We start from the raw sequence: 27,541 nt of genomic DNA on the forward strand, positions 1-27,541 counted from the left end.
CTGTGTTCCACTCTCCAGAAGTCTTAAGATCCTGTGGTGGGTGTTGTGGGTAGCTGGTGAGTGTCAGCCGACCCTTCGCCCCAGCTGCCCCGGTGCTTTTCTGACCGGAAGAGGGTTGTGGCCCTATATAGGCCGGATTTCTCTCTCCCCAACCAGAGCAGTCTCAGGTCCCGCGTGATTGGACTGGAGCAGAAGCTGTGTTCCACTCACCAGCAGTCCCAAAATCCTGTGGCGGGGGTCGTGGGTAGCTGGCGGGTGTCAGGCAACCCTGCGCTCCCGCTACCCCGGTGCTGATCCGGCCGGATGAGGCCTGTGGCCCTACTCAGGCCGGTTTCTGTTTCCCTAACTAATGCAGTCTCAGGTCCCGCGCAATTGGATTGGAGCAGAAGCTGTGTTCCACTCACCAGCAGTCCCAAAATCCTGTGGCGGGGGTCGTGGGTAGCTGGCGGGTGTCAGGCAACCCTGCGCTCCCGCTACCCCGGTGCTGATCCGGCCGGATGAGGCCTGTGGTCCTACTCAGGCCGGTTTCTGCTTCCCTAACTAATGGAGTCTCAGGTCCCGAGCACTTGGATTGGAGCAGAAGCTGTGCTCCACTCACCAGAAGTCTTAAGATCCTGTGGCGGGTGTTGTGGGTAGCTGGCGAGTGTCAGCAGACCCTGCGCCCCAGCTGCCCTGGTGCTTTTCTGACTGGAAGAGGGTTGTGGCCCTGTGTAGGCCGGATTCCTCTCTCCCCAACCAGAGCAGTCTCAGGTCCCGAGTGATTGGACTGGAGCAGAAGCTGTGTTCCACTCACCAGCAGTCCCAAAATCCTGTGGCGGGGGTCGTGGGTAGCTGGTGGGTGTCAGGCAACCCTGCGCTCCCGCTACCCCGGCGCTGATCCGGCTGGATGAGGCCTGTGGTCCTACTCAGGCCGGTTTCTGCTTCCCTAACTAATGCAGTCTCAGCAATTTCACACATTTAATCCTTTGAGTGAAGCCTCAGGAGCCAGACATTGTGGTGAACCCAGCTAGTTCAGAGAGGCAGATTAAACACCCAGCTGACTTTCTACTCCATCAATGTACCAGAAGGAAAAGGCTCCTCCTCCTTTGCACTGTTTTAAATACTCTTCAACTCAAAGACCCATCTGTCTCTTTCCTGGGTTTTCTTATGTTCGCTCCCTTTCAACTGGTTGCTTGCTCTTCCAATTGATATATTGTTGACTTTATTTAGCTCTTATTTACAAAAAGCTATTGGGTGAAAGGTGTGTACTAGGGTTTGACCCTAAGTCTAGAAGAAATGTTTTTTTTTTTGTTTTTGTTTTGTTTTTTGTTTTGTTTTGTTTGGTTTTGTTTTGGTTCAGTTCAAAATCTCCAGGTTCACAATGTGATCAAATATTCTGCAACATCCCAGTATTTCCTCCCTCATTCTCTACTTCCCTTTTCTTACCTGCTTGATTTTTCTCATTCCAGACCCCTACACACACACACACACACACACACACACACACACACACACACACACACACACACACAGAGTCCATCCATAGTTACTTATTTAGTTTTCCCTTCCTAGAGAGATCTCATCATTCCCGTCCCCATTCCCTTAGTCAATGCCTAACCACTAATTCTACTGTTAGTGTGATTATCAATGACTTATCAGCTAATTCCCACATATAAGTGATACATACCACATTTCTCTTTCTGGGTCTGGGTTACCTTCTTTTGGATGATTTTTCTCCTAGTTTCATCCGTTTACCTGTGAGCTTCATGATTCCATTTTTTAATCAGCTGAGTAATAGTCCACTATATAAATGTACCACATTATTGTATCTATTCATCTATTGAGTATTGATGGTCTTTCACAGAACTGTTTGTGTTTAAAATAATACATGGAGACCCTTTTTTTTTCAGTTTTATTTATTTATTTATTTATTTACCTGCACTCCAGATTTTACTTCCCTCCCAGTCCACCCTCAGACTGTTCCATATTCCATACCTCCTCTCCAAGCCCCTCTCTCCACGAGGATGTCCCCACCCCCCACCCCGCATGATCTCTAAACTCCCTAGGGCCTCCAGTCTCTTGAGGGTTAGGTACATCATCTCTGAATGAGCACAGACCTGGTAGTCCTCTGCCATATATGTGTTGGGTCCTCATATCAGCTGGTGTATGCTGCTGGTTTGGTGGTCCAGTGTTTGATAGATCTCAGGAGTCTAGATTAATTGAGACTGCTGGTCCTCCTACAGAGACATTCTCCTCCTCAGCTTCTTTCTGCCTTGCCCTAATTCAACCACAGGGGTCAGCACCTTCTGTCCATTGGTTGGGTGCAAAACTCTGCATCTGACTCAGCTGCTTGTTGGGTCTTTCGGGGTGCAGTCATGATAGGTCCTTTTTGTGAGCACTGCCTCCATAGCCTCAGTAATACTGTCAGGCCTTGGGACCTCCCCCTGAGCTGGATCTCACTTTGGGCCTGCCACAGGACCATCTTTTCCTTGGGCTCCTCTCCATTTCCACCCCTGTAGTTCTTAAAGTCAGAGTTGTGACTGTGGGATGGCAACCCCCCTCCCTCATTGGAGGTGGGCTCTATAAATTCCCTCTTTCTACTGTTGGGCATTTCATCTAAGGTCCCACCCTTTGAGTCCTGAGAGTCTCTCACCTCCCAGGTCTCCAGTGCATTCTGGAGGGTCCCCCCAACCTCCTACGCCATTTATTAATTGTTGCTCTTAATGCATGTTCTATGTTCTGTTCTGAAAGTCTTTTCATATGCAAATGAATTTAAGATTTGTCAATTTCTCTTCTATCATGTTCAGTATATCTAGTTTTATGTTGAGGTCTTTGATCTATTTGGATATGAATTTTGTACAGGATGAAGAATATGGATTTATTTGCATTCTTCTACAGGCAACAATTCAGTTTTACCAAGACCATTTGTTAAAAATACTGTCTTTTTTCCAGTGTGCATTTCTGGCTTCTTTATCTAAAATAAGTTGTCCATAAGCTTATGGGTTTGTGTCTGGGTTTTTCACTTAATCCCATTGCTCAATATGTCTGTTTCTGTGCCAGTACCATGCTGTTTTCATTACTATATCTCTGTAGAACTATTCAAGGTCAGAGATGGTGATAATTCAGCAGTTCTTTTATTACTCAACATTGCTTTACCTCTACAATGTTTATTCTAACACAGACTACAGACTAGAAGAGATACCAAATTATTATTTAAATTCTACTTTCTTTTAAGAAATTCCTGAAAAATCAGTATTAAAAGGCATAAAACTTTTCATACTTCATATTGGATATAAAATATTTATTCATTAATGGGCAAATTATAGAGGAACATAATTGTCATTCCAGCAGGTGTAGTGTGAAATCTTTTATTTTTCCTTCTAGTTCATGAGCCTGTGACATTCTCCTTTTGAATCCATAATAGAAAAAAGTGTTAGACTTTTTTGCATGTATAATTAAAGTATGAATTTTTAGTGCTAGGATTAATTTGTTACTAAATAATACGATTTTGTAATCAGCATATAGCAGTTAACTTTTTAAAACTTTGAAATCTTTTATAATGTTGAAACGAGCTTTAAACATGCCATATAAGCACATAACATAGAAATATTAAACTGCAGTATTTCTTGTTTAAGGTACTTCTATCAATTTGCACATTTTATCCTCATTTTCTTTACCAACAAGATAAATATCACAAATTGCATTGTATTATGATTAAGTGTGAAAGAAAGTATTCAAAGAATCTTGTTTCTATGCTATAGTCTATGAAATTATTACTTATATTTTTAGCAAACAAGTAAGTTCTTCTGTACATTTGTTTTCTTTTAGGAAACACTCATAGACTGGTGTGATGAAAAGGAACTTAATTTGATATTAACAACTGGAGGAACGGGATTTGCACCACGAGATGTCACTCCAGAGGTGAGATGAAATGCCCTTCTCATATTCAACGAATAGTCTAGCTATTTATTTTCAAGTCCTTTTTAAATTTCATAGAATTTTCTTATTAATTTTCAGTTTTTTAATTAATTTAGTGTAATTAATTTAAATTAGTTTAAATTAATTTAAATTAATTAGTTTAATTTTTAATTTTTAGAATTTTCATATTAATTTTTATATTAATTTTTAGTTTTATAGGCAAAACTATTCCTTATGGCTATGATAATACAAATATTTGTCTATAGAAGATTATTTTGAAAAGTATTTATTTGAATTTGCCTTTGAAATTATTGAATATGAGAGAATTTGAACTGTTCTAGAAATTAGTTCTTCATTTGATTGTTGACAACTAAACTTCAGGAAGTAATTACAAACTTTTGACAGTTAGAATGGCACAGGTGTGGTGTGCTTTGCTACTGTAGTTCAAATTTGGGTCTTATTTCCCTCTTCAACTACTTTTATAATTTTTCTCAAAATATGGTAAATAAATACTATGTATTTATACTAAATTTACACTAAATTGATGAAAATGCACTATATTTTCCATATTTTAAATATGAACAATATTTAAATGGACAATTTAATAATCTAAACAGCATAAAAAATACCTGTGCTTTATGGCACGGGAATATCATCAACACAGGCAGAAAAATTAGGCAAAAAACAAAGCATGAATATAAGGAAAAGGTCTTTAGTTTGTATTTTTAAAATCCATACATGTCAGATATTACTGCACAGTAGTGGAAACTTTTGCCATTATCACATAGCTTCCTTTGCCCCTCAAATGAATATTCTGTTTCTGGTTCAATTTCAACATGGTGTTAACTATGAACTTTTATTCCCAACCAGTATACTATTCTATCTACTATCTTTTTATTACTAAGGCTCTTTTTCTCTTCATTTATTAAATAATCGCTATCTTTTTATATTTTTAAATTTTGTTATTTGTTAAATTTTGCACAAGAATGCCTGCAAAAGTACTGATTCATTTTCCCCTTCCTAACACTGCAGTAGATGCTCACAATTTGATTTTCAGGCAATTCCTTATATGGCATAAATGTTTCTGACCAATAAACTATACTCCTAAATTCTTAGAAGTACTGTCTACATTATGAAAATATACATTTCTAAAACAAATCCTAACATTTTTATTGACTGTTCTATCTTTCTTTTTTATATTATTATTATAATTGGAATTATAAGTAAAATGTGCTTTCTTCAAAAGCATTCAGAAGATTTATTTGAGATAGTGTTAACTTCAAGTATATAAGTCAAAAAGTCATCTGTATGCAACTTATTTACTTTCTGTCACCTAACCTGAGAGGTCATTTGACCATTTTTATATGAGACTAACCAAAAAGAATACAATTGACAGGGAAACTGTCTTTACAGGGGTACGGTTATAGTTATGTTTGTTGTTTTTGCTTGTTTGTTTGTTTGTAAGGAAACTACCTATATGAAAGTATTGATTTTTAGAGTAAATAATTTTGACATTATATAATGAATCTATCATTTTTGTATGATGGCTTTATATGTTCACATTAGTATTTATTTTTACATCACAAAATAGAAAAATTTGGCATAGAATTCATTCATAACCAAATAATGTTATTTTTAATTGTAATGAAATAGTTTATGTCACCAAGTTTCTTGTTTACTATAATCTAAAGTTTCTTCAATCCTTTCTCTTCTATTGATCAACAAGGTAACTATAGGTGGGCTACATTCTTTTATGTCAATGATACATGTGTGGAATTTTTTTCTCACAGTAATTAGTTCTTCAATTCTTTATACATGAGTTGCCTTTCATCTCATTTAAATTAGATTCTGACCTGGCGTTGTTCAGATTGTCCAAGTTTAAGGCTCTGTACCACAAGACTGTCCCCAGTTCTGATGCCATCAATAAATATTGAATTCCCCAGATCATGGACACTTTGTCCTGCTTTTCTACCAAGTCTGTAGATTTATATACCCCCCCCTTCCAAAATACCACTAGCTAGAATGGCATACAAAACTTTTATTATATATTATTATACAACTCAGAAGTAGATTTATGGAAAAAAGGCATTATTCAGGGTATATGAGGGACTACTAACAGAAAGTCCATGCTTTGTTCAGATGCAGTACAATTACAACACCCAAATGCATTCACCAATTCCAGAGCAATGGGAACCTTAATGGCACAACGATATTTATAGAAATTCCACCCTGTCTGTGAGACTAAAAGTTTCAACATTCTAATAACTCAGTGTTTCTGATGACCAGCACTATCCTGAAATTATGTAGATATTTTTTTGAGTTTGAGACTTGTAATGGATTGCAAAAGGCACTACTATTACTCAGGGGGGTTGGGGAGTTTGAGGAATTCTGCATGGAGAATTAGGGACTATATTTGTGTTATACAATGCTCTAGTCATTTAACCACTCAGTTTAATCTCCTTAAAATGAGGGAAATCGAATTCTCTATTTTCCAGTGTTCTGTGTACATTTATTTTTAAAGATTTATTTTCATTACCTATGTGTATAGATATGTGGGGTATATAGGAATATAAACAATGCAGATGCTTACAGAATTCAGAAGAGGGTGTCAGTCAGATTCCCCAGATCTCTAATAATGGGCAGTCGCGAGATACTTGATGTGGGTGCTAGGACTAAACGCTAAAACATCTCTTCACCCAAGCTTTTCTTCATTTGTTTTAAAAGCTAATATACAACCTAAAAGGTTTTATTATGGTATTTTCATGATACAATGTTTCGGTTAATCCTCTTCTATTTCACTCTCTAGTTCTCTATCTGCCCCAACCCTTCTGCCTTGCAGTTCATGTCACATGCACTCGATTGTTTTCTGTTATCCTATTCATCCATGTCGCTTTAAATCTCCCCCCTCTTTGAAACTCTTTCTCTTTTGATGACCTATACTTACACTTACTTTCATGTAATTATGCATAATTAAAATGTAAGAAGCTGTGAACTTTCAGTGAAGACCACTGCTAACATTTCATATGAGTGTACTTAAAATGGCTAAACATTTTCTTTTATGTGGTCCCAAGTTGTAGGGAATGTTCTTTTTAATGTAACTAACAAACAAACAAATTTAATCTTATAACTTGTTCAGGATCTATCTATGAAATCTTTAAAATTCTGTCAAATGGGTTTTACCTACCAAGCATTATGTTTGTTCCTTTCCACCTTTATATAAATATAATTCTGCTATCATAATATTTTTATTTCCTCCTTTTGGTGCTATTTATTGATAAGATTCTCACTGTGACTTATTTGTGTTTCATATATCAGAAATTGAGCAGCATTTTATTCTTAAGTGTTATTCAATTACTTAAAAACCATGAGGTGTGTTTTTAATTTTGCATGCATATAGTAAGCACCCCTGGAGGAGGCATTAAGCTTAAAATCTATGTAAGTGTTCAGTAGCTGTTTTTTTAAAGCAATGATTTATCTAATTATGTATAAGTTGCTCTTTAATGTTTATATCAGTTTATATTTTCCATGTAAGAGCAGATAGGATATGAATATCTATGACAAAAGCTGTTTAACTGTAAAGGTTTTCATTTAAAGAAAACTGTAAAAGAAGATGGGGGACTCCAAAACAATTACAATTTTCTTTATACCCTTAAGTAGATACAATTCCTGTGGTACTTAAAATATAAATTAAAATTTATATTTCTGGACTTATACATATTTTTGTAAATTTTTTGTAAATTTCTTGTATATTTACCCAACAGAGTAGAGTTTTGCTAGACACATTTATATAAGTATTCAACCATTGCTGACAAAATCTTTAAAAGTGTCAGAACTTAACTCAAACAATTATTAATTTGACAACTACAAAATAATGCATAGCTCCTTTCTCATAGGACTACTATTTATAGTCACTAATTGTGAATTAGTTTGATCTACAAACACAAGGGACAAATATTGGTCAGATGTTTATACTATCCGAGAAAATACATTAAGAATGAAAATCATAAAGAAAAATAAACTAAACTTGTTGCCACTTAGTTTGAATTGTAAATGAAATGAATTTTAATCAGATTAGATTTCTTTATAATTCTGTTTTTAGAAGGAAGATGGAGTAGCGAATCCCACAAACTTGTTTTGTGTTACAGCCTTGAGGCCTTCAGCCTTGATCTTCCCTAAAGTATGGATTGTTTCTATGTTTTGTCCCTATATCATAAAACATGGTTCATGTAATAGTTACATGCCTCCTGCTTTCATCTTTAAGTGTAGGGTGCTATCAAAGCTTACATATGATATCATAATCACAATCGTTAACATTTTAGCATTATTTTAACATGGAATTTTTATATTTTCAGATGTATTGCATTTCTTTGTTCTGCTTGTTGGGTAATTTGCACTATGAAAGTCTAGGAATTACAAATAATTATGAACATAAGAAATCATTGTTATGTGTTAGCTCTTTGTGTTCACTTATTACTTAATTGTGTGTCCAAAAGGAATCTTAAAACCAAAAACCTTAATTGTAGATGTTTATTTCTAGGCCAGACTGAAAGCATACAAAAGATATATAATTATTAAAGCATTTGATAATAGTTTTCGTATGTTAGAAAACATTAAGCTGCTTAAATTCACAAGGTGAAAATCAAACTTCATAACTTTTAGTAGGCACACCTAAAATAGAATTAAAGATTCCACACTGATCAATTACTTTGATCATAGTGAAATACAAGTATAAATTATACCTAGTTTTATCTCATTTTTAAAGCTATATAGTTTTAATATTTGTTATGTATCCAATTACATGCTGTGTTCCAGATTTAAAATATGAGTGAGGCATAGTCAGTATATTAAAAAAAAAAACTGATGCTTTGTCACAGGAACCAAGAATCTGACATGGGACAAATTTACCAGTCATGTGTTTGCATATCCTATTAAGAGTGGAAGGCTTTATATTTTCACATGACTAGAAAAAATTAAACTTGTAATTTGAAATTTAAGTTTCATTATCAACAATATATGTAAAACATATTTGGAACACAATACTTTATTTATATACTGCCTGTGATTATAATAAATGAGTTGAGTGGTTCATATAGCTGAACCGTATAGTCTATAAAGCCTGAGTGGAATAAACTTACACAAACTTGCTGGCCATTTGCCTACTAAATGATGTAAGTCATCATACTCAGTTTTAATTTTTTTCTGACTTTCACCAATACTATTCAGTAACCTGAATCTTTTATATTTAGTTTCTATATCATGTAAAAGTTACAAAGATATTATCTGCCTTCTTTAAGCATGTGTATTTCCTATTGACCTGATAGATCATCTATTAATAAAAACATGTCTGTCATTCTCAGTAATAAGATTTTGAAATTTTAAACTTGATGAAACAGATTTCTTATTAATTATATAAAAACTTACTCCTAAAATTTTAGTACTTTTTAACAAAGTCTCTTGCTAAAAGTAGTCAGTATGAAGTAATCAATAAGAAAGAAAGAGTAGCTAAACTTTCAGAAAATCATGATTTTGAGTAGCTAAATTTTCAGAAAATCATGATTTTGAGTAGCTAAACTTTCAGAAAATCATGATTTTGAGTAGCTATAGCCGAAATCCAGCCTACACCTTTTTTTTTTAACAAAAAATATTTATCTTTAACTGAATATCAGTTTTATTTGAGCAAAGAGTAGATGTTACATTTCTACAGGGATGAATGTATTCTTTTGACTAACAGGTTTATTAGGACACTTTTGATTTCTTTGGAACAGATTATTATCTTAGGTTTTCTACAAATAGTGCAACTTAGGTAGTTAGGAATCTTTTTCATGAAATAATCCACTTTGAAAATAAAAGAAAATTAATGCCATTTATTACATAAGATTTTGTTTTGTCTCAACTTGTTGAAGTTCATATTTATCAGAATTTTAATAGTGGATTCTTTGTCAGGTATTATTTTACCCAAACATTGACATTTTTCTCATAATACTCATAGAATAGTATGTTATTGTAAAAAAGCCAAATGCACTTTAGTTCCTAATTACCTTTTAGTGATTCTCAGTTTTATATTCTAGTGAAAGTAAGAATTTACATTTAACAAATTCACCTAAAAAAACACTCATTATTTTAAAAACAGAAACACTCGCTTACATTATGACATAGGCATGTGAAAGCTAATGTGTTTATTCATTTGTCTTACCAAATTTTACTTCTAACATAAATCATTTGATTTATTCATTTATTTTTAATTGAATATCAGTTTTTCGATAGAACATATTATTTCACTACATGTATCAAGTAGTGGTACATTCCATATTCTACTCAAAAATATGTTATACCCTTGAGCCCCTCATACATGTACACACAGTCATACAATAAAAATATACATGCTATATTCTTTTATAGTTTTCTTATTGTTAATGAAAAGTAGCTGTCATGCGTAGATTTTTAAAGATCTCAAATCTCTTCTTTGTGACCAGGATCATGTGACAATATAAAATAGCCTATGAAGCAAAATACTCAAAATCTTTATATTTGAAATATTTTAAACTGGCCTGCACATCTCTGTGTTCTGATATGGTAGTGCACTTGAGATCATATATAAGAACCATCCTATAATCCTCATGCTGGATGGGAACTGTGTTTCCATGCAGTAATGTTGATTTGATATTGTGAAGAAACAATGTAACATAGGGAAAAGCTTTCATTTTGTTGTCAGAGGTATCCTCATTTAAGCACTGTTATATAAAATTTAAGGTAAGTTAGGCTGTTTAAACCTAAATTTCCCTGTGTAGTGACTTCATTACTGTATCTCACTCAAAGTTGTTGTTTATAGCAATTCAAATAATGAAAATGGTCAATAATCTACTTTCCTATGTGTAGAAAATAAGAATGTCAGTTGATATTTCCCCACAACTGTTTTAAGACATGGAACAGAAAAACAAGTGTAATCTGTGTGATGTGAGAATTACTTGTGTACCTGGTTTAACTAGCTTCTGATAACCTGTTTCTAAAGTTTGCAGAGCAATTTATTTATTATAGTTTCACGTAATTTGTCTCCACTATTAATTTAAGTTTCTCAATCTTGGTTTGAAATAGCTCAGGTATATGAAACGATAGCATTTTAGTAATAGTTAACATCTAAATGAAATTTAACATTGACCGTTACATAAAATCACAAGCACTGAGCTAAGGAAATGACTCAGTGAGTGATTAGCTTGTTGCATGAGCATGAGGACCTGAGTTCAGATCCCTAGTGCTTATGCAAAAGATGCAACAGTGTGTGCCTATAACCCAGCCTAGGGATGGGTGGTGGTCTAGACAGGTAGATTGTGGGACCTCACTGGCCAGCCAGTCTAACATGAATGAGAAGTTCAGTGCCAGAGAGCTATCTCAAAAAATAAGTTGGAGAATAATAGACGAAAATATCTGATGTCAACCTTTGGTCTACATGTGCCTTCGTGGGCTAGTGCTCCCATATACATGTGCATATATAGTGCATATACACATACAAACAAATACAAAATTATACATGAGTATTGCATACCAAACAATGCTTTGATATCATCAACATAAAGAGTTACTCCCTCTTTATTGGTAGAGTTTCTAATCGATTTTGTATTGCTCATTGGAAAACAGTATCTATTTCAGAACAGAAACATACATATGCGTTTCACATTGCTAACAACTTCAGTCCTTGACTTTATTGAATTTAACACTCAGTTATGAAGAATATTGAGTATTGCTGGGCTTAGTACTTAACTGTTTGCACTGATAAAGTACATAGCTACATGACAAATTATAACAATATAAATCAAATACCAGAAATATGCTGCCATTCAATAAAAAAGGTTTTTTTACAAAAAAGTTGAATAGTTTCTAATTTAAAGTGGCAGAAGAGGAATCACTTTGAAATGTGGAGAGAGGAGAGTACTAGTGATAGGAGTAAGGAAGAAGTAACAGTTAGGAGGAATGTCCATATGAATATAAATTTAAATCTTCCTGCATAGATCAGAGACATACCATGTTGTACAAAGACAGATGAGCTGGGTTTATATTGTTTGTGTTTTAAAATCGTTACAGTGGCACAATGTAAAAAGAAGAAAAAGTAGTTGTCATAATTGAGAGATTCCTTAGAAATGGCAACTCATAAATGCAGTCACCAGAGAAGACATTACAACATCAAAACTTAAAATATACCCTTGGAGATGGAGAGATCTTCTGGCTGGAAAAGCACTTACTTCCTAAAGCATGACAACCTGAGTTCAGATCCACAGCATCCCATAAAGAGAAAGGCACACACTTGTAGTACTATGCTGGGGAAACACAACAGTAGACTCTCTAGAGCACACTGGCCATCTAGATAGTCATCCTCAATCAACAAAGTCAAGACTTAGTGGGAAGCCCTGTCTTGTCCTTTAGGTGTAGAGCTGTAGGGATGGGCATTGCACTTCATGCACACATGTGTGCTCAAAAAGCACACACCCACACACACACAAAATGATCCTTTTCTAAATTTGCAATTTTCAAGTACACACGAGGCTAATTTTTCATTTTGGAGACAGACTTTCTATCTTTAGTTTTAAGAGGGAAGGATACATGTGAAGTAAAGTTCTGGGCATGAGTGTTCTAAAACATGGAGATGGAGCAGGAGGGAGGGACAGGAGCAGAAAGAGGCAAAGAAAGGAGAGCCTCATTTAATCTCCAGCCTAGTAACTATATTTACAATTATTTGTGTACAAAATTTTAGCTGCTTAGGAGCACCACAGTTCAATTTTGTTGATTTGTGTATGAACTTCAGTTAGTGCTTCTCAGAATCAAGACAATCAATAAATATTGATTTTTCTCTATCTTGTATATCTATCATTTTATATAAAATTACTATTTGTAGCTATGAGGAAATCATAGTATTAGAGTTTGAAGAAACTAAGGGCCTTCAATTTCAAAGGCTGTACATGTTCATCTTATCATTCTCTGCCTTTTGCTTAAACATTTCAATCAGTATTTTTTCCACCTATGAGTTTATTGCTAGAAAATTCTAATTGATTGAAACCCCAAACATTTTAAAATAAATTGGCCACTGGCCCTTGTTCTACTCTTGGCTGTGCATAAGAGAAAATTAATTTTGGATAATAGATGAGGAATGCTACATTTTCTTTCCCCAAGTCTTCTAACTTTTTATATTACCTTTTTATTAATCTTTCCCACAAGCCACAAACTTTCTCAGAATTGATCCCCTTTCTTCAATTTATACATCAGAAAGACCCAACTGTAAGATAAGACCAGTAGAAAAAAAATAAAGGTATAAAATTTAATTCTATACCTTTGAAGGGCATACAATCGCTTAGATGCGTGAATTAGTAGGGGAGTTTGCCTTGTTTTCATTTAAAACCATCAAATTGTAAGGCCCTAGTAAACTTAGCAACATGAAAGATGAAAAATGCATTGCTTCTAAACAATGTCTTCTGAAAATGTCAGTAATACTGTGCCCATGAATTCCTAGCAAGTAAGGTTCTTTTCACAAGATCTGTCTAAGATCAAGCCTATTAATAGTATAATAGTATATGTCTTAGTCAAGGTTTCTATTCCTGCACAAACATCATGACCAAGTATCAAGTTGGGGAGGAAAGGCTTTATTCGGCTTACACATTCACATTGCTGTTCATTGTGAAAGGAAGTCAGGAGTGGAACTCATACAGGGCAGGAAGCAGGAACTGATGCAGAGGCCATGGAGGGATGTTACTTACTGGCTTGCTTCCCCTGGCTTGCTCAGTTTGCTTTCTTATAGAACTCAAGACTACCAGCCCAGGGATGGCACCACCCACAATGGGCCCTCCCACCCTTGATGATCACTAACTGAGAAAATGCCGCCGGGCGTGGTGGTGTATGCCTTTAATCCCAGCACTCGGGAAGCAGAGGCGGCGGATTTCTGAGTTTGAGGCCAGCCTGGTCTACAAAGTGAGTGCCAGGACAGCCAGGGCTACACAGAGAAACCCTGTCTCGAAAAACGAAAAAAAAAAAAAAAAAAAATGCCTTATAGCAGGATCTCATAGAGTCATTTCCACAAGGGAGGCTCCTTTCTTGATAACTCCAGCTTGTGTCAAGTTGACACAAGACCAGACAGGACAGTATAATAGGGGTTATTGAGGAGTTAATGAGCCCCAATACTTAACTGAGGAAATATGGACAGTTTGTAGCTTCTGAGAAAAGGGAACTACTTTTTTTTTAAGGATGTGGACATTGGTAGGTTGGCAGTGATAGTTCAATGAATCAGGAATACCTAGAAGTATATAGGTAGCACAAATTTGATTTGCTAGGTTATTGAATATAACAAAGAAAGAGGCATAAAAATTGGGAGGGATGCAAGGTAGGGGTAAGAGTGAATCTGATAGGAGTTAAGAGGACAAGTTGGAGGTGAATATTATCAAAATATAGTGTTATAAAATTTATCAAAAAAATGAGTTCAAGACTCTATCCCATTATTTACTGTATCTATTTTAATATATAATCTAAAATAAAAATATACAATGCCTCATATCAGAATTTTGAAAATGATGTAATCTCAAACACTTAGTATGTAAACAGTCCACAATAAAATCATGGCTTCAATTTTCTTAAAAATACATGTCCTAATATCGCCTATTCTATATGAAAATGTGTTCCAAGCTTTTATAATGTCTTTATAGGGAAGAGATATCATTCAAAATTATGGTTTGCTTCCTTTCTAATTGAAGTTCTTAGTACAATTGCAGTGTTGCGTATGTAGCTATTTATAAAGCAGTGTGTACAAAACAGATTTTCCTGTTTTGTTATTAGGTTTAAGTCCTAGGGCCATCTTTTACCAGTATGTGTATTTATACAACTTATGCAAAATATTCTTTCTGTACTAAGTTTTTTTATGTTCAAGATGAACATAAAAATATTCAAAATTGACTCATAGAATAATTATATTATCAGATCTTGTATATATAATCCATTTTTATCCATTTTTTGTTAATATAAAAAACACTCAGAGTTGGGTCACTTATTAAATGAATATTTATTAGCTCATGGTGTAGAAGGCTGAAAGTGCCAGATCATATAGCCTTATTGATTTGTCCTGTAATTAGAATCTAATAATGGGGCTAGAGATATGGCTCAGCGGTTAAGAACACTGGCTGCTTGTTCTTCCAGAGGTCCTGAGTTCAATTCCCAGCAACCACATGATGGATCACAACCATCTGTAATGGGATCTGGTGCCCTCTTCTGATGTGTCTGAACACTGCAACAGTGTACTAACATGTACAGAATAGAACCTAATAATGGATAGAATGATAGCCAGAATGTAAGTGAGATTAAGAATTCATATTACCAGGCAACAATCAATTTAGGTTTATAAAACAGTACACCTTGGGAGAACTCAAAAGTACAGGGGCTATTAAAACTTCCTTTTGAGGGCAGTTACATCCACAGTCTAAGAGCCTGTCATTAGGTTCCATTTTTTAAAAGGTTCGTATTATTACTCAGCATCACTAACGGAAGCTCTAATGCATGGACTCTTAGGAGAAAAATTCATATCCAAACTGCAACTAGCCCTCAAAAGCGGTACTTGCCTCGCTGGCTTAGGACGCTTGAGCTAATCCTTCTGCTTCAGCCTCCCAAGTATCTGAGACTGCAGACATGTACAGCTGTTCTTACTTTCTTTTAATATATCTGTGAAGTCAATAGAACTTGAGCTTAAACTGTAAGTGGATACTGGTTGATTAACTACTAAAAAGATTTTCCTGCAAATGGGAAAAAAAAAGCGCAAAGCATGATAGAAACTAAAGTACCAAAAGCATAGTTGTAAAATAGGAAAGGGAGCAAAGTGAACCTGCTAAATGCATATTTTATCTTGAATTTATTAGAGAATGTAAATGGGTGGAATTGCATTCCAGTTAGCACTTGCACAACTAATGTTCTAAATGGTCAGAGGATAGGATAACAGTAAAGATTAGTCTAACAAGGTACATGTTAAAATAATTGAAAACAAAATACCAATAAACATTTTATTCATATTAACACTAAATACAAATTAAGTTAGAGATATAGTCACTGTTATGAAGATTTGAGAATATTCTTTTCATAACAGACTATAATCAATAATGTAAGTTGATCTCTATATTATATATCATCTATAAAATATAATATTGCTTCTTACACAAAATGTAGTATAAGTTCAACAAATAGATTCACACATATATATTTCTATGAACACAAAATAGTAACACTTTTATGAAGTGACATCATATATGTGACTTTATATTATTCCATGATAAAAACCTGATAGGAATTAATAACATGGATCAAAAAAACAAAATTATTTGGGATGATTCTAATAATTGTGCCAGAGTCATTTCTTTATAATAGAATATGACAAAATACATAGCTTCTATTAAGTGTGAAGAGGGCTGGAGAAATGGCTCAGGGGTTAAGATCTTGTTTTTCTTCTTTACTGGATGACTTGCAACTGCCTGTGACTCCAATCCAGGATGTTGAGATACCTCTGGCCTCTGTGGGAATGTGTACTCATGTGCACAGACTCAAATACATATACATAACTAAAAATAATATAAATCTTTGTAAAAATAAAAAAGAAATATCTAATATGGTGGGATTTTTCAATGTCAATTATTATTAATGGCACAGAACTAAGAATTGTTAGAAGAGACATAAGGTCCTTCAAAAGATGCTTAGAAGAAAGCAATAAACTTCCTGAAAGTTTGCTGTTATTATTTAACAGCACTGGGAAAGAGTGACCAAGTGTAAATACAAAAATACCAAAGCAGTTAAGGATTCTCGGAGGTCTAACTTACATAAAAAATAAATTATCTTCAAAGAATGAAGAAACTGTAGTGATCAATTTCATTGAGACAAATTTGATGTCTACGCATTATATCATTCATTCTTTCTCATCAGTTTGCAGCAAATAACTTAATATTCTTGCATATGGCAATTCTCAGGATGAAACTTTTGGAGGAAAAAGATGGGCCACTATTTATTAAGAAGTGATTCTAAATAGAGCTTATGAAGAGTAAAATAATAATTTGGCATGAAATAAGGTGAAATAAATTCCAAATGTAAAATGCACAAAAACTATTGTTACTTTTTAAATATTATTAAAATGTGTCCTTATTACTATAATATATCTATTAGATTTTATAATTTAGGATTCCATTTCATAGGAAGACCTTATATAATGGAGCTACTTAATGATAACTCTTCTCATTGAAATTTAAAAGAGATTACATCATATACATTATTATAAATAGTATAGTTAGAAGTTTGGATGATTTTGACACTTAATGTGTGAAACTATTTATAGGACCTATTTACCTTTCTCTTTTACTATCTTTTGCCATTTTCAAGGCTTACTGATCTGTATATCCTGAAAGTAATACTTTGGGAAAGATGAATATCACTGTCAGAAATAATATTTCTTAGAAGAATGAGGGACTGCTTTTATATATTATTCAAAGTAAGTCCTAGTATAAACATACCTTCTCCTGGAGGTGCATCACTGATAGTATGAACAATTTGGTGTAGCATACTCAAATTATGTTATCCTTATGCTGTTCTATAAATATAAAATATCTTAAAATAACCATGATTAAACACATATTTTGAGTATAGATAGCAAATCATTTTCAGAAACTACTTTCCTTACAATTACCCAGTGCTTGCATCCCTGTACCACAAAAGCAGATATGGGTACTATAAATGATTGAAAATCCCCAAATCTAAGAAAAGAGATAATCATCCAGGTACAAGAGGCATGGAGAAGAACAAATAGACCAGACCAGAAAAGAAAGTCTCATGCCACATAGTAATCAAAAAACTAGATATACAGACAAAGAAAGAATATTCAAAGCTGCCACAGGGTAAAGTCACAGTACATAGAAAGGCAGAGCATAAGAACTAATTCTACAAATTCTGAAAGGAGACAGATGACAGTCCAAACTACTATAGCAAGAAAACTTATCATCATCAGAGGAGTAAGAAACATTTTATATGAGAAAACTATTTTAAGGAATTTTTGACTACTAGGCTAGCATTCCTGAGACTACTGAAAAGGAATACTTGGGTCATGAAAGGTTAGATATACCTACAGAACACCAGATAGTTTGGACCAGAAAAGAAATTCCTCCCATCACATAATAATCAAAACACCAAATGCACAAAACAAAGAAAGAGTATTAAAAGCAGTAAGGGGAAAAAAAGATCAAGTAACATATAAAGGCAGACCTGCAGAACTATAACTGACTTCTCCTCAGAGACTACGAAAGCCAGAAGATCCTGGGCAGATGTCATACAGACCCTAACAGAACACAAATGCCAGCCCAGGCTACCATACCCAGCAAAACTCTGAATAACCATTGAGTTTTTAAACCCAAGGTATTCCATGAAAAAAAATCAAATTTATACAATATCTTTCCACAAATCCAGCACTTCAATGGATAATAAAGGGAAAACTCCAACACAAAGAGGGAAACTATGCTCTAGAAAAAGCAAGAAAGTAATCTTTCAAAAAACCTAAAGAAGATAGCCACATGAACAGAATTCCAACTCTAGCAACAAAAATAACAGAAAGCAACAACGACTTTTCCTTAATATCTCTTAATATCAATGGACTCAATTCTCCAATAAAAAGACATAGACTAACAGACTGGTTACATAAACAGGACCCAACATTTTGCTGCAAACAGGAAATCCACCTCAGGGACAAAGATGGACACTACCTTACAGTAAAAGGCTGAAAAACAATTTTCCAAGCAAATGGTTCCAAGAAACAAGCTGGAATAGCCATTCTAATATTGAATGAAATCGACTTTCAACCTAAAGTTATCATAAAAGAATAAGGAGGGACACTTCTTACTCATCACAGGTAAAATTTACCAAGATGAACTCTCAATTCTGAACATCTATGCTTCAAATGCAAGGGCATCCACATTTATTGAAGAAACTTTAGTGAAGCTCAAAACACATGTTACACCTCACACAATAGTAGTGGGAGATTCCAACATCCCACTCTCATCAATGGACACATACTAGAAACAGACACCAAACAGAGACACAGTGAAACTCACAGAATTTATGAAACAAATGGATTTAACAGATATCTATAGAAGAAAAGGATATATCTTTTTCTCAGCACCTCATGGTACCTTCTCCAAAATTGGCCATATAATTGGTCACAAAACAGACCTCAACAGATACAAAAATGTTGAAATTATCCCATGCATCCGATCAGATCACCACGGACTAAGGCTGATCTTCAATAACAACATAAATAATAGAAAGCCCACATACACATGGAAGCTGAGCAACACTCTATTCAATGATAACTTGGTCAAGGAAGAAATAAAGAAATAGATTAAAGACTTTTTAGAGTTTAATGAAAATGAAGCCACAACATACCCAAACTTATTGGACACAATGAAAGCAGTCCTAAGAGGAAAACTCATAGCTCTGAGTGCCACCAAAAGGAAACTAGAAGCTTGGCAGCACACCTAAAAGCTCTAGAACAAAAGAAAGCAAATTCACCCAAGAAGAGTAGACTTCAGGAAATAATCAAAGTCAGGGCTGAAATCAACCAAGTGGAAAGAAAAATAACTATATGAAGAATCAACCAAACCAGGAGCTGGTACTTTGAGAAAATCAACAAGATAGATAAACCCCTAGCCAGACTAACTAGAGGGCAGAGAGACAGTATCCTAATTAACAAAATCAGAAATGAAAAGGGAGTTATAAAAACAGAATCTAAGGAAATCCAAAAAAATCACCAGATCCTACTACAAAAGCCTATACTCAACAAAACTGGAAAACCTGGATGAAATGGACAAATTTCTAGACAAGTACCAGGTACCAGAGTTAAATCAGGATCAGATTAATGATCTAAACAGTCCCATATCCCCTAAAAAATAGAAACAGTCATTAATAGTCTCTTAACCATAAAAAGTCCAGGACCAGATATGTTTAGTGCAGAGTTCTATGAGGCCTCAAACTATTCCACAAAATAGAAACAGAAGGTACTATACCCAATTCATTCTATGAAGCCACAATTACTCTGATACCTAAACCACATAAAGACCCAACAAAGAAAGAGGACTTCAGAACAATTTTCCTTATTACTATCGATGCAAAAATAATAAAATGCTCAAAAACAGAATCCAAGAAGACAGCAAAATGATCATCCATCCTGATCAAGTAGGCTTCATTCCAGGGATGCAGGGATGGTTTACTATACTGAGTTTGTTTGTATATAAACAAACTCAAAGACAAAAACCACATGATCATCTCATTAGATGCTGAGAAACATTTGACAAAGTCCAACACCCCTTCATGATAAAAGTCTTGGAAAGATCAGGAATTCAAGGCCCATGTCTAAACATAATGAAAGTAATATACAGCAAACCAATAGCTAACATCAAACTAAATGCAGAGAAAATTGAAGAATCGGACTAAAATCAGGGACTAGACAAAGCTGGCAACTTTCTCCCAACCTTATTCAGTATACTACTTGAAGTCCTAACCAGAGCAACTAGACAACAAAAGGAGATCAAGGGGTACAAATTGGAAAGGAAGAAGTGAAAATATCACTATTTGCAGATGATATGATATTATATACAAGTGACCACAAAATTCAACCAGAGAACTCCTAAACCTGATAAACAGCTTCAGTGTAGTAGCTGGATGTAAAATTAACTCAAACAAATCAGTGACCTTTCTCTACACAAAGGATAAACAAGCTGAGAAAGAAATTAGGGAAACAACACCCTTCAAAATAATCACAAATAATATAAAATACCTACGTGTGACTCTAAGGAAGTGAAAGATCTGAATTATAAGAACTTCAAGTCTCTGAAGAAAGAAAACAAAGAAGATCTCAGAAGATAGAAAGATCTCCCATGCTCATGGATTGTCAGGATTAATATAATCAAAATGGCTATCTTGGCGAAAGCAGTCTATAGACTCAGTGCAATGCCCATGAAAATTCCAACTCAATTCTTCACAGAGTTAGAAAGGGCAATTTGCAAATTCATCTGGAATAACATAAAACCTAGGATAGCAAGAACTATTCTCAACAATAAAAGAATCTCTGGTGGAATCACCATGCCTGACCTCAAGCTGTACTACAAAGCAATTGTGATAATAACTACATGGTACTGGTACAGCAACAGACAGGTAGATCAATGGAATAGAATTGAAGACTGAGAAATGAACCCACACACCTATGATCACTTGGTCTTTGACAAAGGAGCTAAATCCAGTGGAAAATAAAAAACAGCATTTTCAACAAATAGTGCTGGCTCAACTGGAGGTTATCATGTAGAAGAATGTGAATTGATCCATTTTTATCTCCTTGTACTAAGGTCAAGTCTTAAGTGGATCAAGGAACTCCACATAAAACCAGAGACACTAAAACTTATAGAGGAGAAAGTAGGGGAAAGCCTTGAAGATATGGGCACAGGGGGAAAAATTCCTGAACAGAACAGCAATGGCTTGTGCTATAAGATCAAAAATCGACAAATGGGACCTCATAAAATTGCAAAGCTTCTGTAAGGCATAAGATACTATCAATAATACAAAAAGGCCACCAACAGATTGGGAAAGGATTTTTACTAATCCTAAATCTGATAGGGGACTTATATCCAATATACATAAAGAACTCAAGAAGCTAGACTCCAGAAATTCAAATAACCCCATTAAAAAATGAGGTACAGAGCTAAACAATGAATTCTCAACTGAGGAATACAGAATGGCTGAGCAGCACCTGAAAAAATGTTCAACATCCTTAATCATCAGGGAAATGCAAATCAAAACAACCCTGAGATTCCATCTCACACCAGTCAGAAGGGCTAAGATCAAAAATTCAGGTGACAGCAGATGCTGGCGAGGATGTGGAGAAAGAGGAATACTCCTCCATTATTGATGGGATTGCAAGCTTGTATAACCACTCTGGAAATCAATCTGGCGGTTCCTCAGAAAATTGGACATAATACTACCGGAGGATCCCGCAATACCTCTCCTGGGTCTATACCCATAAGATTTCCAACTTGTTATAAGGACACATGCTCCACTATGTTCATAGCAGCCTTATTTTTTTTAATTAGGTATTTTCTTAATTTACATTTCAAATCCTATCCCAAAAGTCCCCCAGACCCTCCCCCCCACTCCCCTACCCACTCCTACTTCTTGGCCCTGGCGTTCCCCCATACTGAGGCATATAAAGTTTGTAAGACCAAGAGGCCTCTCTTCCCAATGATGGCCGACTAGACTATCTTCTCATACATATGCAGCGAGCTCCAGGGGTACTGGTTAGTTCATATTGTTGTTCCACCTATAGGGTTGCAGACCCCTTTAACTCCTTGGGGGCTTTCTCTAGCTCCTCCATTGGGGACCCTGTGTTCCATCCAATAGCTGACTATGAGCATCCACTTCTGTGTTCATAGCAGCCTTATTTATAATATTTCTAGAACCTGGAAACAACCCAGATGTCCCTCAACAGAGGAATGTATACAGAATATGTGGTACATTTACACAATGGAGTACTACTCAGCTATTAAAATCAATGAATTTATGAAATTCTTAGGCAACTGGATGGATCTAGAGGATATCATCCTGAGTGAGGTAACCAAATCACAAAAGAACTCACATGATATGCACTCACTGATAAGTGGATATTAGCCCAGAAACTTAAAATACCCAAGATACAATATGCAAAACACATGAAACTCACGAGGAAGGAAGACCAAAGTGTGGATACTTTGTTCCTCCTTAGAATGGAAAACAAAATACCCATGGAGGGAGTTACAGAGACAACATTTGAAGCTGAGATGTAAGGAAGGACCATCCAGAGACTTCCCCATCCCGGGATCCATTGTATAAACAGCCACCAAACCCAAAAACTATTGCATATGCCAGCAAGATTTTGCTGACAGGACCCATATATATCTGTCTCTTGTGAGGCTATGCCAGTGCCTGGCAAATACAGAAATGAATGCTCACAGTCATTTTGGATGGAACGTAGGGCCCCAATGGAGGAGCTAGAGAAAGTACCCAAGGAGCTGAAGGGGTCTGCAACCCTATTGTTGGAACAACAATGTGAACTAACCAGTACCCGCCCCCCCCCCCCAGAGCTCGTGTCTCTAGCTGCATATGTAGCAGAAGATGGCCTATTCGGCCATCACTAGGAGGAGAGGCCTTTGGTCTTGCGAAGATTATATGCCCCAGTACAGGGGAAGGCCAGGGCCAAGAAACGGGAGTGGTGGGTTGGGGAGCGGGGTGCAAGGAGGGTATAGGGGAATTTCCAAATAGCATTTGAAATGTAAATGAAGAAAATATCTAATTTAAAAAAACAAAGACAGAATGGCAACCAACAGATTGGGAAAAGATCTTTACCAGTCCTAAATCTGACAGGGCACTAATATCCAATATATATAAAGAACTCTATATGTTGGACTCCACAAAACCAAATATCCCTATTAAAAATGAGGTACAGAGCTAAACAAAGAATTCTCAACTGAGGAATGCCGAATGGCTGAGAAGGACTTAAAATAATGTTCAACATCCTTAATCATTAGGGAAATGCAAATCACAACAACCCTGATATTCCACCTCACACCTGTCAGAATGGCTAAGATCAAAAATCCAGTGACAGCATATGCTAGTGAGACTGCAAGCTGGTACAATCACTGTGGAAATCAGTTTAGCGGTTCCTTAGAAGACTGGACTTATTTCTACCAGAAGATCCAACATAACCACTTCTGGGCATATACCCAGAAGATGCTCCATCTTAAGGACACATGCTCCGCTATGTTCATAGAAGCCTTATTTATAATTGCCAGAAGCTGGGAAGCCAGATGTCCCTCAACAGAGGAATGGATACAGAAAATATGATACATTTATACAGGGGAGTACTCCTCAGCTATTAAAAACAATGAATTTATGAAATTCTTAGACAAATGGTTGTATCTGGAGGATATCATCCTAAGTGAGGTAACCCAATCACAAAAGAACACACACAGTATACACTCACTGATAAGTGGATATTAGCCCAGAAGCTCCAGAATCCTTCTTACAAGGGGAAAGAAAATACCCATGGAAGGAGTTACAGAGACAAAGTTCGGAGCAGAGACTGAAGGAAAGACCATCCAGAGACTGCCCACTTGGGATTCTATCCCATAAACAACCACCATACCCAGACACTATGGCAGATGCCATCTTGAGCTTGCTAACAGGAACGTGATACAGCTTCTCCTGAGAGGCTATGCCAGTGCCTGGCAAATACAGAAGTGGATGCTCACAGTCATCCATTGGATGGAGCACAGGGTCCCCAATGAAGGAGCTAGAGAAATTACCCAAGGAGCTGAAGGGGTTTGCAGCCCCATAGTAGGAACAACAATGTGAACTAACCAGCACCCCCAGAGCTTTTTGGAACTAAACCACCAATCAAAGAAAACACATGGTGAGACTCATGGCTCTAGCTGCATATGTAGTAGAGGATGGCCTAGTCTGTCCTCGGTGATAGGAGGGGCCATAGGTCCTGTGAAGGTTTTATGCCCCAGTAGAGGGGAATGCCAGGACCAAGAATGGGAGTGGGTGGGTTGGGGAGCAGAGGCGGGGAGTGGGGGTATAGAGGATTTTCAGAGGGGAAACTAGGAAAGGGGATTTCATTTGAAATGTAAATAAAGAAAATATCTAATAAAAAATGTGAGGAAAAAAATAAGGTTAGATATACCCAGGATAACACAGGGAATAAGTTATTTGAGAACAGATAATATGCACCACTCCTGAGAGCTTTTGTTTAAACTCATATGGAAAGAGGGAACAAACTCCAGCAAGAATCCTGCTGTTCAGGTGCACATGTGTGTACATGTGTGCATACATTCTCTCCCCGACACACACACAATATAGAATAATAAATGTAATTTAAAGTTTGTTAAAGTTCTTCATGAAAAATTCCAATTTACTTTAAAGATGAAGCATAAACTTAAAACAATAAGTAGTATATAAACTTAGAGACAAGTTCTGTAGATAAAAATAAACCCAGGAAGGACGATGATAGATAGTCTAGGCAGGAAACACATTGTAATTAAAGTAGGGCCATCCATTAAGGAAGATGACATTTGAGCAATGTCAAATGAGAAAAGAAGGAAAGAGAAGTGAATCATGTAAAATGATTCTGCCCCTTTTAGTATAATAGTATATAGGTGTAGGGTGACTGGTTTATGTTTTAACAGGAAACCCGTTGGAAGGCAATTTTAAAAGTATAGGAGAAAAATTAAGAGTGACGTAGATCAAAAGAAGGAGGAGTAAGAATGGAAATCTGGACTGGGGAGGAGAGAAGACAGGAGAAAACCCTGACTGTCCATAAACACATGATTCTACTGCCTTAGCCTCTCAAGTGCTAGAATTAAAGGCCACCATGCATAGCCAACTGATAAATTTTGAAAGAAATAACAGATAAAAAAAATGAGAAAAGCCATTATTTGGCAGGATTTGGCTTTAATGGTTTGAGGAATGTATTGCCATTTAGTGAAATGAAAAATATTGAAGGATAGGAAAATCTAGGGAATTAAATTGGGTTTTTACTTCAATGACAGAAATATGAATTGCTGTGGAGCTCAAAGCAAATGTCTGAAGAATTTTTGAGTTATGGATATAAATTAAAATCCAGGACAATTGATGAGATCACCTAGGTGTTAGCTAGAATTAGTGTGTATTTATTGGTATTACTGCCCCTGATGGTTTTTCCTAACCTAATTTTAAAGATGTAGGGAGTTTTTAGAAATTATCCCCACTGCTCACTCATAAAGAATGGAAGGAGTCTCACTGAATCAGAACCTTGACCTGCACAGAAAATACCATTAGTTGGCCATCCTCAAATTTTACCTTGATGTGAATTTTCCCAAGTACCTCCTTGCTGGAAACTGTTTGCACTGGAGGTAAGTGTGAAAGGGGAGGTTGTGGGGAGTGATGGGTTGAGGGCTTCCTTAACCTTTCTCAGACCTCAGAAGTGCTTTGATTCTGAGGAAGAGAAGGTTCAGGCTGGTTCTTCTTTCCCTGAACCAGTTCATAGAGCCCTAAATTTGACCTGCTTTCCTCAAACTGGGAATCAGAAATCCCTTTTCTCTTCTGTTTTTCTGCTGCAGAAATTCCCAACATTCCCATTTTGTGGGCTCCAGAAAGGGGTAAGCGAAGACTTCAATCCCAGCCAATCATTTTCAGATTAATACTTTTTAGTGTTTTGGTTTATTTTCCCATCATAAAAAAACTGCTTTGACCCATTTTTCCCATTTATTTAATTTCCTGTGGATTGTTACATATCTATGTCCTAGGGTAATTCTATCTCCCTGGGCAATAGAATTTAGACTCATCTGCTGTTTCCATTTGTGTGCTATTTCTTGTGAATTCTCATGTGCAGTTGATGAATTATTTCTTAGATGGAAGACACGCAGTTCAGGGACTTTTTGCTCCGCAGTCTCATCCTTTCCTGAATGGTGTTTTGTTCCCCTGCTGACAGCTTGTCATTACCTTACTCAACTGCTTCCGATGATCTGCCATTGCTTCTCTACTGTCCTGTCTTCTGTTTGATTGCCTGTGGATTATCTCCACTTTTTACCTATTTTGATCTGCTGAACAATTTGTGTTCTTCACTCACTGGTGCTTTACCCATCAGCAAATGCCCTGATACTTCCATATCCATCTGCTATTTCAACATTTAGACTCCCAGCATTGTGTATCTGCTCCTGTACCATTCCCTATACTGTTGCCTACTAAGTTCATCATCTGCCTGCCTGATGTTGCCCTGTCCAGTATGCTTGCAATAGTGTAAGTAGGTACAGATTATTTAGCACTTCTTTTCTAAATGCCTTGTCCCTCTGAATTGGACTGCTGACTAGGTTGCCTGACTATTGCCTCATCTTCCTATTTGCTCCCATTGGCTGTACGCTTATTTTATTTGAGACATGGCATTCATCCCCAATGAATTTGTGACTTGCTGGTTTGCTCCTACTGCCTTCCTTTGTATTTCTCTGCATCTAATGAATCAGTAACATTGTTCCCTGTTGTCTTTAACACTGATCAGATGTTACTTCCAAGAAAAATTTGCTTATATATTGTCCAAATATGTCTTAGGAATAGAAAATGATTTGTTACTTAACAGCCAGGTCAGTTTACTCCTAAACTGACTCAAAACTCAACTACCACCTGTTATTTTTGCTTGTAATACAAGTCTCCATTCTTCTCTTTTTTTGAGGATATTTTTAAAACATGCATCATTCTTGCCTCATATGTTCAGCATCATACGTTATACACATTGTTTTCTTATGTGTGGGATCTTTCAAAAATGTTCCATGTTATAAATTTATTTGTGAATTTATTTTACATAATTCTCAAAGGTTTTGTCAAGACAGTTTGCTTAATTTTATCAAGTAGCAGAAAAAAATTGCCTTAAACAATAATTATTTTGTATTTCTTAGTAGTTCTGATTAGAGTAGTTTCAGCTCTGCTCAGTTTTTTCCTTGAAAAATATCATTTCTTCCTCCCCATAACTTAATAGTATCAGTTATACTATTATAGATCTTTTTGATGTATTCATCTTTCCCTCCCTTATAACTTCTTTTCTTGT

General features: G+C 35.8%; 1 protein-coding gene across 16 annotated transcripts in view; it reads left to right on the forward strand.

Moving 5' to 3' along the window:
• Gphn (gephyrin) overlaps positions 1-27,541 on the forward strand; it is a 460,638-nt gene that overhangs the window by 178,867 nt on the left and 254,230 nt on the right. For 9 of the 16 annotated variants that reach the window (XM_029484276.2, XM_085830493.1, XM_029484278.2 and 6 more), the window contains exons 4-5: positions 3,808-3,900; positions 26,064-26,102. In XM_029484276.2, coding sequence (XP_029340136.1) covers positions 3,808-3,900; positions 26,064-26,102 — 132 coding nt within the window. The remainder of the gene's footprint in view (positions 1-3,807; positions 3,901-26,063; positions 26,103-27,541) is intronic. The other 7 variants (XM_029484277.2, XM_029484281.2, XM_085830496.1 and 4 more) reach the window with 1 other exon arrangement.

This window comes from Mus caroli, unplaced genomic scaffold (assembly GCF_978045245.1).
Source record: "Mus caroli unplaced genomic scaffold, Mus_caroli_1 scaffold_14, whole genome shotgun sequence".
NCBI classification, from domain to species: domain Eukaryota; kingdom Metazoa; phylum Chordata; class Mammalia; order Rodentia; family Muridae; genus Mus; species Mus caroli.